This window comes from Gossypium arboreum, unplaced genomic scaffold (assembly GCF_025698485.1).
Source record: "Gossypium arboreum isolate Shixiya-1 unplaced genomic scaffold, ASM2569848v2 Contig00178, whole genome shotgun sequence".
NCBI classification, from domain to species: domain Eukaryota; kingdom Viridiplantae; phylum Streptophyta; class Magnoliopsida; order Malvales; family Malvaceae; genus Gossypium; species Gossypium arboreum.
In genome coordinates, this window is record NW_026440305.1 from 59629 (window position 1) to 80475 (window position 20847).

The following is a 20847-nucleotide window of genomic DNA, read 5'->3' on the forward strand; positions in this document are numbered from 1 at the left end:
GGTAGGTAATCCAACATAACTTGCCAAATGGTTCTACCTAATTAAATAAACTTTTAGCATACGATTATATTTTAAATCTACGTAATAATTGTAAAATCTAATATAAAATTTACCTCATTATGAGTGGGAATGTATATGGGTGGTCCACTCGAGGACGTAAAAATGGAAAGCGAAACTGTGTCCATAATTGCAGTAGAGATAGGCAACCTCAGATTTTCGCTTTATTCGGTCGCGTCGCCCCGCACATCTCCCGGTACAGTGTTGCCAACATGGCAGACCCCCAACTAAATTCACCAGCTGCTCTAAAATCAACAAGTTTCAACAGCCATCTTAGATGTACAAGGTTTCGTGACAAGTCCGGCATCAAATAATCTCCAATTATCTCAAAAATGTATGCCGGAGCATATCGTATTCTTTCTAGTTCGATAGAATCATCATCCGGCTCTGGGAATTTGTCCCGTAACCAGCCCATCTCGATCCGACCTCCGTTAATATTATCCAGAATAGCACCCAAAAGCTCATAGCATACCTCTCCCCAATCAGCAGAATGAACGGACCCAGTGACTGCGTCCCCGTCCACCGACAATCCCAATTGCAAATGCACGTCTTCCAAAGTGATAGTAAACTCTCCATATGGAAGATGGAATGTGTGCGTCTCGGGTCTCCACCTCTCTATCAACGCACTAATGAGTTTCGGATCCAACTTGCACCCCCGGCCTATCGTAGCCACTTGCCAAAAACCCGCTTCCCGCAGATAATTCTCTATCAATGGTGATGGAGGACCAGCCATATTACGGATATAGTATTGCAATATCCGATCTACAGACTTTTATAAGAAATAATAAAACAAAAATTATTTAAAATTGCATAAATGAAAAAAAATCTTAAATAATATTTAAAAATTAAATTTAACACTTACCATTTTCATTTGTTTGACGAATATGTGTTTATCATCGAGACGAATTAATTCTCCGGCCATTGCTAACACGATCAAATTTTTTTGATTTAAAAAAATAAATTCAGAAAAAATAAAATTATAACTTTTTTGAAAAAATTAACGAGAGCTTTGAGAGAAATTTGAGAGAAATTTAAGAGAAATTTGAGAGATTTGAGAGAATATTGAAAGATTGAAGATGGAAAGGATTTAAGTGTGAAAAAAATGAAAGGGGTAGGGGTTTTTATAGTTTTATTTTTACCGTTGGGAGTTATCAATGGTCAAAAAAGTAGCCGTTGGTATTATTCATGCACAGGGAAAACGCTTCCTTGAGGAAGTATTTTCCTACTTTATCCCCTGACAACAAGCTAACATAGACGCGTTTTTGGGAGAAATGACCTATCTCGGTAATTAATTTTCCACCTGGCCCCTTTATATTTAACGAGACAAAAGTTAGAATATAATGGTAAAAGCAAATTTGCGGATTAACCAAATAATTTTATATTAAATATAAAAAAATTAAGGCAGCACTCCTCCAAACACGGCGATAGTGTTGATGTTGCAGCCTCCGTTTGCATTTTGATGGTTGGCTTAAGTAATTATTAATTATTATTCCGTCGGCCCCGGATAAGGCGATGCTGACAAAACCAAAATGCAGAGGCCAGAATTTCCATTAGCAAAGGAGATATTAATGCTGTAAACTCAGTTACCATGTAAAATTGGATTAAATGCTTTATAAATTGCAATTAAAGTTAAAATAGATGGATGTAGAGTCTTGGGAGTTACGATTTACCTTGCCTTTCATCCCACGCCATGAATCCCATAAAGCAATAAAACTTGCCGTTTCTTTCTTCCTTCTTCATCGTCTTTGAATCCACACCCACGTCTCTGCCATGGACACCAAAAACAAGGATGTTATTCGATTAGAGCGTGAATCCGTCATCCCCATCCTAAAGCCCAAGCTCATCATGACTTTAGCCAACCTAATTGGTATCCATTTATCCACTTCCTCTTTTTGGGTTTCTCTTACTGTCCTTTTAACTAATTTCATTCGCGCGTTACAGAACATAGTTCTGATCGGGCCGAGTTTTTAAAGTTCTGCAAGAGAGTTGAGTACACGATACGAGCTTGGTATCTTCTCCAATTTGAGGATTTAATGGTATTACAAACATAATCCTTGAAGCATTTTGTTCCTATTCCTTCCCTTTCTCCCTAATTTTAGTTGGACTTATGTCCGCAGCAATTATACTCCCTCTTCGACCCTGTACATGGGGCTCAGAAATTGCAGCAGCAAAATTTATCTTCTGAAGAAGTAGATGTACTTGAACAGAATTTCTTGACATATTTATTTCAGGTATTCTGCTCTGCTTCTAACGGGTAAAACAGAAACAATGTTCTCTATGTATAATAACACCATTTATTTTGTGCAAGCAAGTGTTATTGATATGATGACTTGAATTTCATTTATGATAAGTGTGTCTCTGATGTTTCCATTAACATAACTAAAATTGATTCCAACAACACCATATATGCTACTTATTTTGGCTGCTAATTTAGCATCACGATGGTAGTTGAATTTCCCTTTGGTGTACAGGTGATGGAGAAGAGTAATTTTAAGATTGCTACAGATGAGGAGATTGATGTCGCACTTGCAGGGCAATATCTTCTTAACCTTCCCATAATAGTTGATGAATCTAAGGTCATCTGCAACTTCGTCTGTTTTGTATATTATCATCTCCAGTTATTGAATCTTTATATCAATATACCGAGTGGGTTTTATTCTGTGTTAATAATATTATTCTTTTTTTATCTTACGCAGTTTGTTTTCATTGAATGCAGATTGACAAGACACTTCTGAAGAGATATTTTTCAGAGCACCCCCAACCAAACCTTCCTGATTTTGCTGATAAGGTTGTGATTACAATTTAGCATAGAAGGTGCATCATTGTTTGTGTTGTTTCGGACACTCACTAGTAAGACGAAGTTGCTCTTGAGTTTGTCATATGAAAAAACCAGAAGGATTTTGATTTTTGAGCTTCTTCTCTTTATTGAGCAGTTAGTTTTCACTAGTTTGTATTTTTTCTGTATTTTCCGTGTGGTTTTTGCTATGTATTTGTACATCAGACGGATCGGAGTCCAGAGACTTGTTTTGGTTAATGGCATAATATTATGCTTGAGACCTATAAAAGATGATTTTCTCAATGATTATGCACATGCCATATTATTACTCTAAAGATATAATATATCCATAAATTACATTAAAAGTGCAGAGTCATTTCAATACCATATCATCAAAGAAGTTTTGGATATGCTTGCTTATACATATTCGATTCAGATGTATTAGTTGATATCCCTCTCTCCTAAGCTAAGCATAAATCATTTTGTCTTTTAGTACATTATCTTCAGACGTGGGATAGGAATTGATCGTACAACGGATTATTTTTTCATGGAGAAGGTGGATATGATCATTACACGTCTTTGGACATTTCTTTTAAGGCTAACACGGTGAGCATCTTTAGGGAAATTATTACCTTTTATGAGTTGTTTTGGTATATTTTTGGCTAAAGCACCTTTAGATACAGTTGCTTAGAGGTAATTGGAAAACTGACTATGGTTAAGCCTATGGAATGTAATTTAACAAAATTTTCTGTAACTCAAAATATCTTGGAATTAGTATGACTGGTAGGTTGAGGTAATGTTTGACCATTCTGCGGTCTTCATTTATTAAGGGTCCTAAATTGTTAATTTACTGCAAAGGATATAGAGTTCGCCATGAGATGCCAGGGGTGGATGGTAATGGCCAAGCCCCCCAAAAAAAAAAGAGCAAAAAATTTTGGACATTTTCGTTACTTCCTTGAAATTTTTAATTAAGTACTCCTAAAATTTTTGAAAATTCTCATTATTCTCACAAAATATTTGAAAATTTTAATTATGCCTCCAAAACTTAGTCCCAAGATCCACCACTAATATCTTTCTTCTCTTTCTTGTAGACTTGATTGCTTCATACATTTTGTTTTTCTTCCTTTTAATGCTTTCCAGAGATATGATCCTTGCAGATTGGAAAAACTTTTGAACAGAAGATTAAGAGAACGACATAAGAAAGAGCCAAAGAAGGATGATGAAATTAACCCTGAAGCAGACAGTGAAGATTTGTTTGTTGATCGGATCCGTCTTGAAAATATGGACCTAAGGTTGTGAAGTACCACCTTATGCTTTTATTTTCGAGGACAGTACTTATTTATGAACATATATACCATCTAAGTGCTTTCTAAGCAAGCCACTTGTAGGATGCTTTCCATGCCATCATCATTAAATTTGAACTAGTCTTGATAATTTACAATTTTGACGCAGCTACTTTTTTTAGCTTTATGTTTTAATTTCAGTACGAATATTTGCATATCTTTCCTCTTAAATAGTTATATGATTTTATCATTAGCAGCATGTCTTTCCTAAACTCTGGCGGTGTCATTAGTCAATTACTTGCTTGTTCTGTATTAAGCAGCATCAAGAAATTGGTGAGCAAGACTACAATCCAAGAGCCTACTTTTGATAGGATTATTGTTGTCTACAGGTACTGCATGTTGCATCTTACCATACAAGTTTCCAGTTGAGATAAATTAGAAATTGTCAATAATGTCTTTCTTCAATAATTGATATGGATATATTAGAAAGCCAGTTTATTGGTCTACTTTATTTCAAGGTTGAACATATTGATTGTTGGAACAGTATTCTGAAAGCACCTCAGTTTCTTATTCTCTTGGTCTTGAGAGAATTATCTTATTAGTAAAGAAAAAGAAAGGAGAAAGGGCATCAAGACAGAAATTTCTATGGATAGAGAATCATATTTTCTTTAGGAAAAAATGCTAAACTGCTCATGGATTTGGTGTCTTTCTAAATTAGTTAAATAAAAATCATGAAGAGCAATTCATAGAAATCTAAGATGTGAGGTGAACTTCCAGGAGAGCTAGCCCCAAACCAAATATGGATCGAGGAATATACGTAAAACATTTCAAAAATATTCCAATGGCAGATCTGGAAATAGTCCTTGTGAGTCTCTCATCTCTTTGCTCAAAGCTTTTATATGATCAAAGTGTATGATATTATTTTTGTTTTTTCATAACAGCCTGAAAAGAAAAATCCAGGATTAACTCCCATGGACTGGGTCAAGTTCCTTGCCTCTGCTGTTGTGGGGCTGGTCAGTTAAGCAATGATGTTTCTCTGTTACCTGTTCTTGTCTTTCCACCATTGCTTCATTTCTGCCTGGTATTCATATTGATTGAATGCACTATTATTGTGCCTTTATTCACAGGTTACTGTGTTTAGTTCTCTTCAAATGCCTACAGCTGATCTTTGGGTCATCTTTGCCATTTTGTCAACTGTGATTGGTTACTGCGCTAAGACATATTTCACGTATGCTTTCCTCCATCTTGGATTAAATGTAATATGTCTTATGCTCTTTGCTATATGTCGTGGGATCAATGTTGATGGATCCATTCAGAAATATAAGCTGGTAAAGGGATGTCCTCTTATTTATACTATGTTGTCCCAGGTGCCTCTGGTTGGCTGTATAGGCACTTATACTTAATTACTTGGTGTCTCCGTTGCTTTACATGTTTCACATTGTTTGATTGATTTGTGTTATTATTTTCATATTACATTTTAGGTTTGAAGCAAACATGGCTACATATCAGAATTTAATAACACAGTCCATGTATGACAAACAACTCGATAGTGGAAGGGGCACTTTACTTCACTTGTGTGATGATGTGATTCAACAGGAAGTAGGTTGCATTCCTTTTTTTTTTCCTTCTGTCTTGTATCGGAAATTTTAGTACATTTTCCTGCCAAAAGCAAGAAACTGTAGCATCTATTTTTTTATTTTGATTCATATTGAAAGCAAGAGAAGCTGTATAGCCTTCACTATTCCAAGCCTTAATTGCTTGGTTACACAGTTGCGAAGCTTTGATGTGTAGTGCATATAGGATATGAAACCAAACAGAGTCTTATCTTCAAATGAGCTTTACTATTTGTTTATTTTCCTTCTGTTCCACAATATTCCTTTATTCTGAACAACAATCTTGACTGCAGGTGAAAGAGGTAATCATCTCATTCTTTATACTAATGGAGCAAGGTAAAGCCACCATGGAGGTATGCATCATCATTTTTTCATCATTCCTTGCTTTATAGATATTCTTCAATGTGACAAATTTTTATGTGGGTCCATTTTAGTAGAGCATAACCTTTTAACAATTCAATATAGGACTTGGATCTAAGGTGCGAGGAACTAATTAAAGAGGAATTTGGGGAGAGCTGTAACTTTGATGTGGATGATGCAGTTGAAAAGCTAGAGAAGTTGAAAATTGTTTCTCGGGTCCTTATATTCCACCTCCATAAACTTGATTATATTCATATTTGTTAAATATATTCATCTTTTGGGTTCAAGTTAGTTAATACATTTCTTGTGGATAAATTGGTTGCAAATGTTTTTGAATTCAGGATTCTATTGGACGATTTTATTGTGTTGGACTGAAACGTGCAAATGAGATTATTGGTGTAACCACTGAGGAACTCGTGCTGAAGGCAAGACAGGGTTCTATTTCAGCTTAATGCTATGCTACCTTGGTGAGGTGGGACACTTTCATCTATATATACAAATGTATTTCATATGTGTGTGTTTTCTTAAAAAAGTATGATACTAATTTTATAATTAGCAGAAGAATAATTCAAGGGCCTGGTTATTTTTTTTAAATTATGATATTAACTTAGTAATTGAATTTGAACTCAGGATGGTGAGTGGAGGATATACATGTATGAACCTGAGTCACGTGTTAATGAGGTTATCAGAACCCTAAAATCCTTGCTTCATATCATGTGACATGGGAACTGGGAAGACGTGGTCCGGCAAGCAGCTATGCAGTTGTGCATATTGTTGATTTTAATGTGTGTATTTCCTTATCTCAATTTGAGGGTTTCATTTTCTGTCATCTATGTGCTGTACATTATATTTTGGGGTATGTGGCATGCATGTTGTAGCTTCATGAAAATTGCTAACTTTGTTTATATTATGCATTGAGATGTTTGTTTGGAAGCACGAGTTCCAGAATCTAGAATGTTTGAAGAACACCGTGAGAAGCAGCCGATCTAACCTCTAGAATGAAACAGAGGAGGTTGGTTTTGATCATATATAATTCTTCAAGTAGCTAGCCAATATTCTATCCTAATATTATTAAGCTCTGCCATTCATACTCCGTATTTTGTATGTTGGTTCTTTATAAGCATTAGTGTGATGCTTATAATGTCGGATTCATTAAACTGCAAATGCAAGGATGGATATTTTAACTTTTAGATCACCAAAGGAAACATTAAATTAGATGACATGCATACTTTATTGCTCCATCCCATCTAACTAGAATATCAGAAATTGTTAATATTTTCTACTCTTTATCTTACTGATTGGGCACTGCCTTCTAAAAGCGTAGTTCTTACAACCTTTCTGGTGATTGAGAAAAACATCAGCTAACCCCCCCTCCCCTATCTCGTACCTTTTCCTCTTGTTTTCAGGATTGCTGCCGGCAACACCCTGGACGTAATGCAAAGTGACTTAAAATATCAACTGGTGCATAATCAATGCTCAAACTAATAGATTAATGATGGTGTAAGGTTATATGACCCAATTCCATAGACATATTTTGGGCGAACGTACCAAATCTAAAATGCATGCGTTCAAAGCCCAAAAAGCATAAAAGCTTAATCAATAAGCGTGCTAGCCGATAACTGAAAACCTATAAAAGGTTACTGGCTCATAGCATAATGGGAATAGGCTTTTTTTATTTTTTGACAAAAGGACCGGAAAGGTCAACTCAATTTATAGAATCACTTTATAACCAATGCATGGATATCCTCAGGATAATCCATATCAAAGGTCCAATTATAAGATTTAGTAATAGAATTTTTACAAATAAAGTTTGCCACCTTATTACAATTTCGGTTGGCCAAACAAATAACCGCAGTTTTAATATTGACCATAGTTTTGTAAATCTCCTTGATACGAGTGCCCATAATAGTGATTTCCTTAATCACGCTTTTTCACTCTATTCACTAGACTGGCACAATCGATATTAAATATAATTATATTTGAGTCCAATAATAATATTAAAGATTACTGTCAATTAGAGATATTGAGTTTGTTATTGAATTAATGTCGGAAATATTTCCGATATTGATAGTTCCGTATAGAATGATACCTATAGAATTGAAAAAGTTTAAAAGTACAGTTGCAAGAGTTGACAGATAGGGGTTTTGCCTGGCATAGTTTTTCTCTTTGGAGTGTTTCTTTGTTATTTGTTAAGAAAAAGGAAGGGTCAGTGCGACTATGTATCGACTACTAACAACTCAACAAAGTCACGATCAAGAATAAGTTTGCATTGCCACGTATCGATGATTTGTTTGATCAGTTGAAAGGTGCGACAGTATTCTCAAAGATCAATCTTCGTTCTGGTTATTATCAGTTACGGGTTAAAGACTCTGATGTGTCGAAAATTATGTTTAAAACCAGGTACGAACATTATGAGTTTCTTGTGATGCCATTTGGTTTGACTAATGCACCTGCTGTGTTTATGGACCTGATGAACAAAATATTCAAACCATATTTAGACAGATTTGTTGTTGTATTCATTGATGACATCCTGATCTATTCACGAGATGAGACAAAGCATGCCCAGAATTTAAGAATTGTTTTGCAAACTTTATGCGAAAAATAACTATTCGCTAAGTTCAGCAAATATGAGTTCTGACTCCAAGAAGTAGGAATTTTGGGATATGTAGTGTCTGCAGATGGTATTAGAATTGATCCGAGTAAAATCTCAGCTGTAGTGGACTAGAAACCTCCGAGAAATGTATCTGAATTCAAAAGTTTTCTGGATCTGGATATTATCGAAGATTTTTCAAGGGATTTTCGATGATTGCAACGCCTTTGACGAAACTATTGCAAAAAGATGTTAAGTTCGAATGGTCGGAGAAATGTCAGCAAAGTTTTAATCAGTTGAAAGCTTTGTTAATTGTGGCACCTGTGTTAGTTCAACCAGAGTCGGTAAAGAATTTGTGATTTATAGTGATACTTCATTGAATGATTTGGGTTGTGTTTTAATGCAAGAGGGCAAAGTAATATCGTATGCTTCTCGACAGTTGAAACTGCACGAAAAAAATTATTTGACTCACGATTTAGAGCTTGCAGCTATCGTATTTGCTTTGAAGATTTGGTGACACCATTTGTACGGAGAAAAATGTCACATCTTCACGGATCACAAGAGCTTGAAATATTTGATGTCACAGAAAGATTTGAATTTGGGAAAACGTAGGTGGCTTGAGTTATTGAAAGATTATGACTTGATCATTGATTATCATCCGGGAAAGGCTAATGTTGTTGTCGATACTTTGAGTAGAAAATCTTTTTTGCTTTACGAGCATTGAACACACGATTGATGTTGATTAATGACAGTTTAATTTTAGCTGAATTAAAAGCTACGTTTTTACAACAGATTTACGAAGCTTAAAAATATGATGAAAATTTGATCACTAAATGGAAACAGGTTAAGCCTACATCTGATTCAGATTTTCATGTTGGTTTCGATGACAGTTTGTACTTTAAAGACAAAATTTGTGTTCCGAGAAATTCTGATCTCATTCAAAAGTTTTTACAGAAAGCTCAATGTAGTAGCTTATTTATTCATCCTAGTAGTAATAAATTGTACGGCGATTTGAAACAGATATATTGGTGGCCAAGTATGAAACGGGAGATTTCAGGGTTCATATTGAAATGTTTGGTTTGTCAACAAGTTAAAGCCAAGCATCAGGTACCTTCTGGTTTGTTACAACCTGTGATGGTTCTAGAATGGAAATGAGAATGTGTCACAATGGATTTTGTATCGGGATTGTCTCTATCTCTTAGAAAGAAAGATGCTCTGTGGGTCATTGTAAATCGTTTGACGAAATCTGTGCATTTCATTCCAGTGCGTACGGATTTTTCACTTGAGAGATTGGCAGAGTTGTATGTTGCCAAGATTGTTAGATTGCACAGTATGCCATTTTCTATTATCTTTGATAAAGATTCACGGTTTACGTATCGATTCTAGAGTAAATTACATGAAGCTCTAGGTACTCGATTGCATTTCAGTATAATGTTTCATCCACAGATCGATGGTCAGTCTGAGCGAGTAATTAAGGTACTTAAAAATATGATTCGATGTTGTGTTTTAGAGTTCGAAGGTAACTGGGAGAGATTTTTTCCGTTGGTTGAATTTGCATACAACAACAGTTACCAGACGAGTATTAAAATGGCACCGTATAAAGATTTGTATGGTCGAAAGTGTCGAACTTCGTTATACTGGACTGAGCTGAGTGAGAAAAAGATATTCGGTGTTGATTTGATTTGAGAAATCGAAGAAAAGGTAAAAGTGATATGAAATAGTTTGAAAACAGCTTCTGATTGACAAATATCTTATGCAGATTTGAAAGAAAAGACATTGAATTTTAAATCAATGACAAGTATTGTTGAAAGTATCACATTGGAAGAAAGTTTTTCGATTTGTTCGGAAAGGAAAGCTTAGTCTGTGGTTTATCGAGTTGTACAAGATCATTGAGAGAATTGGGCCGGTAGGTTACAAATTGGTTTTGCCGTCAGAATTAGAAAATATTTATAATGTATTTCATGTATCGATGTTACGATGGTATCGATCAGATTCTTCACACGTAATATCCCCAGTTGATGTTGAGATTCAGCCTGATATGACGTACAGTGAAGAACCCATTAGAATTCTAGCTCGGGAAGTTAAAGAATTGAGAAATAAAAAGCATAATGTTAGTTAAAGTTCTCTGGCAATAACACGGAATAAAAGAGGCTACTTGAGAACTGGAAGAAGCTATGAAAGTGCAATACCTGAACTTATTTTTTGGGACAAAAATTCCTTTAAAGGGGAAAAGTTATAACAACCCATTTTTAGTGAAATCAGAATAATGGTTTTAGGATCACAAATATGATGAGTAAATTATTATTTTATGATTATTTTAATGTATATGGGACTATAGTAAGGTTGTATAAAAATTTCGTTAAGAAATTTTAATGTTTGCGTGATTAATTAAGTGAAAAAGACTAAATCATAAAAAGTGTAAAAGTAGAGTTCTATTTGTTTAAAGGGGTTAAAGGCTATGGTAAGAAACCATATAGACTTAAATGGTAACTAGACCATTTGAATAGTTAGTAGACATAGATGGACATAACTTAAGTGATTTTTTTTAAGTTAAAAACAAAAGTTAATATAGTAATTAGTAAATTAAACTAAAAACAAATAAAAGAAAAAATGTACTCATCTTCTCCAAATCTTATTTCCATTGAATTTTGAAGGAAATAAGGCTAGGGGTGAGCAAAATCCGATTCGATTCGAAAAACTCGATAAAAAATTTAAATTTTGAATTAAATAGTTCAAATTATTTGAGTAAATCATGTAATACCCCTACCCGTATTCATTGCCGGAATAGGATACGAGGCATTACAGGAGTTTACGAATTAATTTTTTTTTTATATTCAATATAGCCCCTTTATAAATATCTAACATTCCCTGCAATATTAAATCGAGACCAATCCACATCAACCAAATCAATTCAACATATTTTCAAGATAAATTCATGCATATTTATAAGATAACGTCATCACACATCTAAAACCAGGTTTGTTAACCATACTAAGGGCTAACTTTACATTCATTTCATGTTAACATTTACTTTGTTAGCTTATACATGCCATTGATTTCCAAAATAAAGTTTCTTTATATACCGAAATCCACGAGGTTGACGATGTGATGTGTCTCAGACCAAATCCGACCTCCCACTCTTAACACTACAAAAGCAGGGAAAAAGGAAGCGGGTAAGCACTTTGTGCTTAGTAAGCTCATGTAACAAGAATTATACTTACCTAATATTTTCAATACAATATAATAAACATTCATATATCCATTCAATGCATTATTACCCTAACATGCACAAACTCAACATTCAAGTTAGTACAATAATTTCCATGTATCAATAATATATACCATGATTGATGAGCTCGTCAATACCATGATTTCTATTTTCTTGTTATTTTTCCATATTTATCCCGTTGAATTTATCAGAATTTCGATGGATTTTCAGAGGTACACATTTATTGTACAATTCCGGGTCCGTCAATTCATATTCATGTGCGCACATTTCCATTTCAGAGAGCACACTCCATGAACCTCAACCTTGCGGCGGGATTACGGTCGAGCTAAATCCCGCAATATAAACTCATAGAGTATTGTCGGGATTACCGGTCCAGGCTAAATCCTGCAACGACAATTACTCTAATGAGCTTGGATCTGAATTATCATCCGAGCTAAATTTAGACCCTAATTGGATTACCCGTCGGGCTAAATCCATTTTACATATATTCTTGGAGGGCTATATCGAGTTAGGATCACCCGTCCGGGCTAGATCCTTTTTACCGTCAATTCCTTTTCAGAGATCCATCGAATTTTCCTTTCATTCAACCAGGATTTCTTCCCCTTTTATCAAATATATCAATGTTTCATAAATTTTCATATAATGAACATTCAAATCATATTCATATCAAAAACATACATTTCAAGCATTTAAGAATATAATTCAAGTTACATGAACTTACCTCGATACTTGTTTGTAAACAATAAAAATCTACTAATCCTGAAATTTTTCCTTTCCTCGATCTAGCTTCCTATTTGAATCTTCCGGATCTAAATAAATAAATTTAATTATCAATTTAATACATTTCATGTTCATATGCAACATTCTCTATAATTCAACTATTATTTATAGTTCATTCAAAGCTGTCTACTTGAGTCATAGTCACTAAATTATTTATAACTTGAGCTACGGAACTCCAAATTAAGATCTGTTAATTTCACCTAAAACTAGACTCATATATATTTTTACCATAAAATTTTCAGAATTTTTGGTTTAGCCAATAAGTACAGTTTATTATTTAAAGTCACCCCTATTCTGTTGTCGACAGTTCTGACCCTTCTTCACTAAAAATTAATTATCTCTTCATACAGAACTCAAATGATGTTATCGTTTGTTTCTCTTAAAAATAGACTCATCAAGGATTCTATACATATAAATTTAAGCCCATAATTGCTTTTATTAAATTTTTTATGATTTTTCAAAGTCAGAACAGGGGAACCTGAATTCATTCTGATCTTGTCTCACAAAATTCATTATATCTCAAAATTTACAAATCCATTCCTTGCATTATTTATTCTATGAAAAACTAGACTCAATAAGCTTTAATGCCATATTTTTTTCATCTTCTAATTCGATTTCTAAAATTTATGGTGATTTTTCAAAGTTAGTCTACTGCTGCTGTCCAAACTGTTTTTGTGCAAGCTGTTTATTACCATTTTTCCCCTAAGCTTTTAATAAATGATAATTTCGTCCATACTCAATTAGCCTCTCAATTGAGCTGATTTTTCTCAATTAACATTTTATTCTATCACCTTAAACTAGTTTACAACCTTTAGGAATCAGAATTTCAGCAATAGACTTTAATTCCAAGCATTTTCACAATTAGGTCCTAAAAATCAATTTCTATTGAAATTACCTAATAAAATCATCTCATAAACAAATTAAAGCTTTAATTTCATTCTATTTCATCATAAACTTACAGCACTCAACCATGGTGACTTTCAATTTCATCCATGAAATCAAAAACTAATGAATTTAATAGTAGGACGTAGTTGTAAAAGTCTTAGAAACACAAAAATTACAAGAAAAAGGCAAGGATTAACTCACTTGGTGCAAAAATTATGAAATACCAGCTTAGAGAACCCTCCTATGGCGTTTTTAGCTGCTGGAATTGAAGAGAAATGAAGAGAAATCTAGATATTTCCTATTTAGTCCTAGCTTTATTTAGTTATTTTGTAATATTCCAATTTTACCCTTAATTTATCAATTTTTCTGCTGATTTCATACCCTCGCCGTCCAGCCCAAATAAATTTTGGGTCTAATTCCCTTTTAAATCCTTTCTCATTAGACTCTTAAGCTATTTAATCATTCTAGCAACTTTTACACCTATTACAATTTAGTCCTTTTTATTTAATTGACTACCCAAACATTAAAATTTCCTAACGCAATTTTAATACCACATTAATAACATTTTATAAATATTTATAAAATTATTTTTGACTCAGTTTTACGAGATAGAGGTCTCGATACCTTGTTCTTACCCAATTTCTTCAATAATTTCTTTTTCTATCTAATCATTAAATCGGTAAAATTTTTCTATCAATATTTTCATACGATTTTCCTATCATATCAATTTTCAAGCAAAAATATTGAAATAAATTTCTCTTTAAACGGATCTAAGGTTCTGAAACCGTTGTTCGATAACCTTAAATTTAGGCCATTACAACTCTCCCCTTTAAGGATTTTCGTCCTCGAAAATCTTACCGAGAAAGAGGTTTGGGTATTGTTTCCTCATTGCCTCCTCCAGTTCCCATGTCGCTTCCTCAATCCGTGCTTTTGCCACAATACTTTCACCAAATTTATCTTTTATTTCTAAGCTCTTTTGTCTCCCATGCCAATATCTTGTGGGTTCTTCACCGTAAGTCATATCCGGTTGAATCTCTACTCATCGAGAAATAACATGTGAAAGATCTGATCGATATCGTCGTAACATAGATACATGAAAAACATTATGGATTCTATCAAGTTCGGTGGTAATGCCAATCGATAAGCGATAGGTCCAATTCTTTCTATGATTTCATAAGGCGGATAAATCTTGGACTCGGTTTACCCTTTCGACCGAATCGGAGGACTTTTTCCAAGGAGACACTTTCAAAAATAACTTGTCACCGACTTGAAATTCAATCTCTTTTCGTTTAAGGTTCGGCATATGATTTTGACGATCGAAGTCGCTTTTAGACTATCCCGAATAACCTTTACTTTTCTTACATTTCCGGATCAAATCAACCCCATGTATATTCCTTTCACTAAGCTCTATCCAATATAACAAAGTGTTCTACATTTTCTACCATACAAAGCTTCATACGAGCCATTTTAATACTAGACGATAAGCATTATTGTAAGCAAATTCAATCAAAGGTAGATACCTATCCCAATTACCTTCAAACTCTAGTATACAACATCGAGCATATCTTCCAATACTTGAATTACATTCTCGATTGACCATCATCGAGGATGAAATGCGATCTTGAAATACAACCGAGTACCCAAGGCTTCTTGCAATTTGTCCCGAAGCGAGACGTAAATCGGAGATCTCTATCGATATAATGGAGACAGCACTCCATGTAGCGACAATCTCAGATATGTACAGTTCAGCTAGTTTATCTAAAGAATAATCCATACGTACAGGAATAAAGTGAGCTGACTTTGTTAATCGGTCAACAATTACCCAAATAGCATCTTTTTTCCTCGGAGACAAAGGTAGCCCCGATACAAAATCCATAGTGATTCTTTCCCATTTCCATTCTGGTATAGTAATTGGCTGAAGTAACCCCGAAGGTACCTAATGTTCAGCTTTAACTTGTTGACATATTAAACACCTTGATACAAACTCAGAGATATCACGTTTCATTCCCGACCACAAGTACATCTTTTTTAGATCATTATACATTTTATTACTCCCCGGATGTACAGACATAATACCGTTGTGAGCCTCGCGTAGAATCTTCTGTATGAGCTCTGAATTCTGAGGTACACATACCTTACCTCTGAATAATAAACAACCATCGAACCAATCTGAAATTGAATCATTACGACTCACATTGTGCTGTTTAACTTGTAACTTCTCATCATTCTTCTGAGCTTCACATATTTGCTGTAAAAATGTCGGTTTAGCTCTTAATTCTGCTAAGATTGAACCATCATCAGTCAATGATAACCGGGTATTCATAACTTGTAAAGCAAATAGAGATTTCTGGCTCAAAGCATTAGCTACAACATTAGCCTTACCCGGATGGTAATCAATAATCAAATCATAGTCCTTTATCAGTTCAAGCCACCTGCGCTGTCTCAAATTCAAATCTTTCTGTGTCATCAAATATTTCAAGCTTTTATGATCAGTATAAATATGACATTTCTCACCGTACAAGTAATGGCACCATATCTTCAGCGCAAATACAATAGCAGCTAATTCAAGATCATGTACTGGGTAGTTTCTTTCATGTGGTTTAAGTTGTCTTGAAGCATAGGCTATTACTTTACCTTCTTGCATCAAAACACAACCTAAACCATTTAATGAGACATCACTGTAAATAACAAATTCCTTACCCGGTTCAGGCTTCACTAATACAGGTGCTTTCATTAATAGGTCTTTCAATCGGTTGAAACTTTGTTGACATTCATCAGTCCACTCGAACTTTACATCTTTCTACAATAATCGAGTCATTGGAGAAGCTATCATAGAGAATCCCTGTACAAATCTCCGATAATAACCAGCTAAACCCAAGAATCTTCTAACTTCAGATACATTCTTCGGTGGATTCCAATTGACAATAGCTGATATTTTACTTAGATCTACCCTGATGCCTTCGGCAGATATAATGTGTCCAAGAAAACCCACTTCTCGAAGCTAAAATTTACATTTACTGAATTTAGCATATAACTGTTTCTCTCGTAGAATTTGCAACACAATTCTCAAATGTTCTGCATGTTCTTCTTCATCCTGAGAATAAATCAAAATATCATCAATGAATACTACTACAAATCTGTCAAAGTACGGTCTGAATTTCCGGTTCATCAAATCCATGAATCTGCAGTGCATTAGTTAGCCCAAACGGCATAACGAGAAACTCATAATGCCCGTGCACGGTTCTAAAGGTTTTTTGGCACATCGACTCATTTACCCGTAATTGATAATAACTTTGATCGAAGATCAATCTTTGAAAACTGAGAGCACCTTTCGGTGATCAAATAAATCATCAATCCAGGTAATGGTACTTATTCTTTATGGTTACTTTATTGTTGCCGGTAGTCGATGCACAATCTCAAAGACCTATCTTTCTTTTTCACAAACACAACCGGAGCACCCCAAGGTGAATGACTCGGTCGGACAAAACCCCTATCAACAAGTTCTTGCAACTGTGTCTTTAAAACTTTTAATTCTGTAGGAGCCATACGATACGGAGCTATGGAGATCAGAGTAGTTCCCGGAATCAAATCTATAGAAAATTCCACTTCTCTTTCTGGTGGCAATCCTGGTAATTCCTTTGGAAACACATCGGAAAATTCACATACCAATGGAACTGCTTGTATTTTTTACTCAGATACTTTGGTGTCAAGTACATAAGCCAAGTAAGCATCATACCCTTTTTTGACATACCTCTATGCTGCCATTACTTAAATCATATCAGATAACCCCTCTGTCTGATCAGATTTAACCCGGAGCAACTCATCATTCTAACACTTTAGCACAATATATTTTTGTCTACAATTTACTACCGCATCATACTGGGTTAACCAATCCATGCCCAATATCACGTCAAATTCATCAAATGGCAGTAACATCAAATCAGCCGAGAAACAATAACCTCTTACCATTATTGGACAATTTTTACAAATTTTATCCACCAACACAGACTGGCCCAAGGGATTCGAGACTTTAACCACAAATTCAATAGGTTCAACAGATAAAGTTTTAATAATTGCAAGTTTAACACATATATATGAATGCGTAGAACCAGGATCAATCAATGCAGTAATATCAGTATCAAGTAAAGAAAATGTACCAGTAATAACATCGGGTACTAAGGCATCTTCTCTGGCACGAATGGCATATGTCCTAGCAGGTGCTCGTGCCTCAGGCCTACCTGCAGTATCTTTTGTAGCTCCTCGACTACCACTGACATTACCGGATGGTCGAGGTAGTCTACCTCTCGAAACTGGATTACTCAGCTTTGATATCTGTTCAGCTTCTTTTTCACCCCTTTCTGGACAATATCTGAGGAAATGGTCAAAAGAACCACATCGGTAACAAGCCCCGCTCTTTAATCGACATTCACCAAAATGAGCTTTATTACAGTACTGACATCTCGGTTTAGGAGTGCCAACACTGCCAACACTGGTCACTGATGGAGTAGAAGGCCTTGGATTAGTGCGTTAAGAACCTCGCTCTTTGCCCGAGTACCCAATGGCTGAAGTAGAACGATCGTGATACTTCTTCAATTTCTTTGAAGCAGAAAACTGAGATTTTCCCATTGGTCTTTTACTAAAAATTCGAGCTTCCCTTTCAGTCTGTTTCTTTTCTTTGCTCAATTCTTCTGCTTTATAAGCTCTCTCTGCCAATGTAGCAAACTCTCGAATTTCAAGAATTCCGATCAGTAGTTTAATGTCTTCATTTAACCCTTCTTCGAATCGTTTGCACATTTTAGCTTCTGACTGTACCCATTCTCGAGCATATTTACTCAATCGAACAAATTCTCTTTCATATTCAGATACTAATCTGTTACCCTGTTTCAACTCAAGAAATTCTTTTCTTTTCTGATCGAGAAACCTCTGGCTGATATTTTTTTTCTGAACTCGGTCTGAAAGAATTCCCATGTAATTTCTTCTTTCGGAACAACTGAAGCTTTAGTATTCCACCAATGGTAAACTGTGTCTTTTAGCAGTGAGACAGTACATTTCAGACATTCTTCTGGTGTACAAGATAATTCCTCCAGAACCCGAGTAGTGTTTTCTAACCGAATTCACTCGTTCGGAATCATCATCAATCGCTGCTTTCGAAATTCTTGACCCCATATTTTGAATTTTATATCTTGGAGCTTTCCTTTTTCGACAGATTCAAGACTGTACCTTGTGGGATCTCGGGAGCAGTGGAGGAGCAGGAGGAAGCTTGAACTTGTCGCACTCTGAGGTTAGTTCTTAAGTATTAATTAAACCATTCATTCATCATTTGAAAGAAATTTGTTTTTGCCTCCTCCTTGACCGTCTACCTCGGGCCTTCTCTTGCTAGTTTCTTCTCTTTGTCTCAAAGCGGAGCATGACTCGGACTTCCTCAGATTGAGCTCGATCGGATCACATTACTATAAGAAAAACACATTTTAAATGGTCGGAGATATCACACTATCAATAATAATTTAAATGACATGTATAGCTAATCCCGTATTTGCTACATAAGTCCTAGAACCGGCTAAACCGTAGCTCTGATACCAATAAATGTAATACCCCTACCCGTATTTATTTAGGAATAGGTACGAGGCATTCTAGGAGTTCTGAACTAATTTTTTTATATTCAATATAGCCCCTTTATAAATATCTAACATTCCCTGCAATATTAAATCGAGACCAATCCACATCAATCAAATCAATTCAACATATTTTCAAGATAAATTCATGCATATTTATAAGATAACGTCATCACATATCTAAAACCAGGTTTGTTAACCATACTAATGGCTAACTTTACATTCATTTCACGTTAACATTTCCTTTGTTAGCTTATACATGCCATTGATTTCCAAAACAAAGTTTCTTTATATACCGAAATCCCGAGGTTGACGATTGTGATGTGTCTCCACCAAATCCGACCTCCCACTCTTAACACTACAAAAGCAGGGAAAAAGGAAGCGGGTAAGCACTTTGTGCTTAGTAAGCTCATGTAACAAGAATTATACTTACCTAATATTTTCAATACAATATAATAAACATTCATATATCCATTCAATGCATTATTACCCTAACATGCACAAACTCAACATTCAAGTTAGTACAATAATTTCCATGTATCAATAATATATACCATGATTGATGAGCTCGTCAATACCATGATTTGATAGAAGTTGAATTACAATTGATGATGGAAATGTAACCAAATATGCATGTTTATGTAAGTTTTGATCTTTGCATTTGAGGTGCCTTGTATGGCATATTGGTTAATTGATTTTAGGACTCTTGAATTGGTCATTACATGTGTATTTTGATAGGGTTTTGATGCTTTGGTTATGTGCACATAAGGCCTAAAGGTTTATGCATGATGTGGTGTTGGAAATAGCTTATTTTGGGTGAAATTTAGGTCCACATACCCTGAGACACGGGTGTGCGACTCAGCCATGTGTGACACACGGCCTGGCACACAGGCGTGTGAGGCAATTTCAAGAGTTACACGGCTTAGCACACAAGCATGTGACACGACCGCGTGACCCTACTTAGAGAGTTATATAGGTGAGGACACGAGCTAGGACACCGCCTGTGTGTCCCTAGTTCGAATGTTACACGGTCTGAGACACGGGCGTGTGTCTCAGTCATGTGAGGCACACGGCCTGGCCACATGGACGTGTGGCCCTTGTATTCCAAAATTTGTAACTTTTTCATAAACTTCCCAAACGATTTTAAATTGGTCCTGAATTGGTTCTAAGGTATTTCCAGGGCCTCGAGGACTCGATTTAGGGACGATATGTATGCGAATAGTTGTTTTATATTATCTTTATAGTAATGTATGAAATGTATGTTTAAATGTTTTGTTTGTACTGTAATACTCCGTAACTCTAATCCGGCGACGGATACGGGTTAGGGGTGTTACAATTTAACCACAGAGTTGCCTCTCCGTAAACGCCTTTGTTTAATGTTTTTGGCTAGACATTCTTAAAAGTTATTTCACAATCAAAAGATTCTAATAATGCCTTGACTTAGTAAAATCGAACATTAGGCACAAATTGGAAGTTGAGGCAACTTTGGTGTTTTGATCCCTCTTTGGTTCTTTAACCAACCATTCTCACATCCAATTATAATTCCAACACAGTAAAAGTACGTGATTGGGTTAAAAGGATGGTGGTTGTTTAACATAACCTGTAGAATATACAAAATGGCTAAAAATAAATCAAGTATTAAAACTAAGAATTCGTGAAAGA

General features: G+C 35.1%; 2 protein-coding genes across 8 annotated transcripts; one reads left to right on the forward strand and one right to left on the reverse strand.

Moving 5' to 3' along the window:
- Positions 1-208: 208 nt before the first annotated feature.
- Positions 209-790, reverse strand: LOC108455333 (serine/threonine-protein phosphatase 7 long form homolog). Its single transcript, XM_017753911.1, has one exon. It carries the CDS (start codon positions 788-790, stop codon positions 209-211), a length of 582 nt encoding a protein of 193 aa, XP_017609400.1.
- A 702-nt stretch (positions 791-1492) lies between these two features.
- Positions 1493-7122, forward strand: LOC108457220 (uncharacterized). Of its 7 annotated transcripts, none has more exons than XM_053024829.1 (16): positions 1493-1924; positions 1999-2093; positions 2175-2288; positions 2529-2633; positions 2774-2845; positions 3327-3439; positions 3991-4125; positions 4371-4505; positions 4894-4981; positions 5058-5129; positions 5244-5344; positions 5598-5715; positions 6023-6082; positions 6195-6305; positions 6431-6556; positions 6720-7122. In XM_053024829.1, the coding sequence occupies exons 1-15, from the start codon at positions 1828-1830 to the stop codon at positions 6539-6541; spliced, it is 1527 nt and encodes a 508-aa protein (XP_052880789.1). In that variant the 5' UTR covers positions 1493-1827; the 3' UTR covers positions 6542-6556; positions 6720-7122. The 7 variants fall into 7 exon arrangements, with proteins under 7 accessions (XP_052880789.1, XP_052880790.1, XP_052880791.1 ...); XM_053024830.1 differs by having other exon boundaries at positions 4374-4505; XM_053024831.1 differs by having other exon boundaries at positions 1495-1924; positions 4437-4505.
- Positions 7123-20847: the final 13725 nt, after the last annotated feature.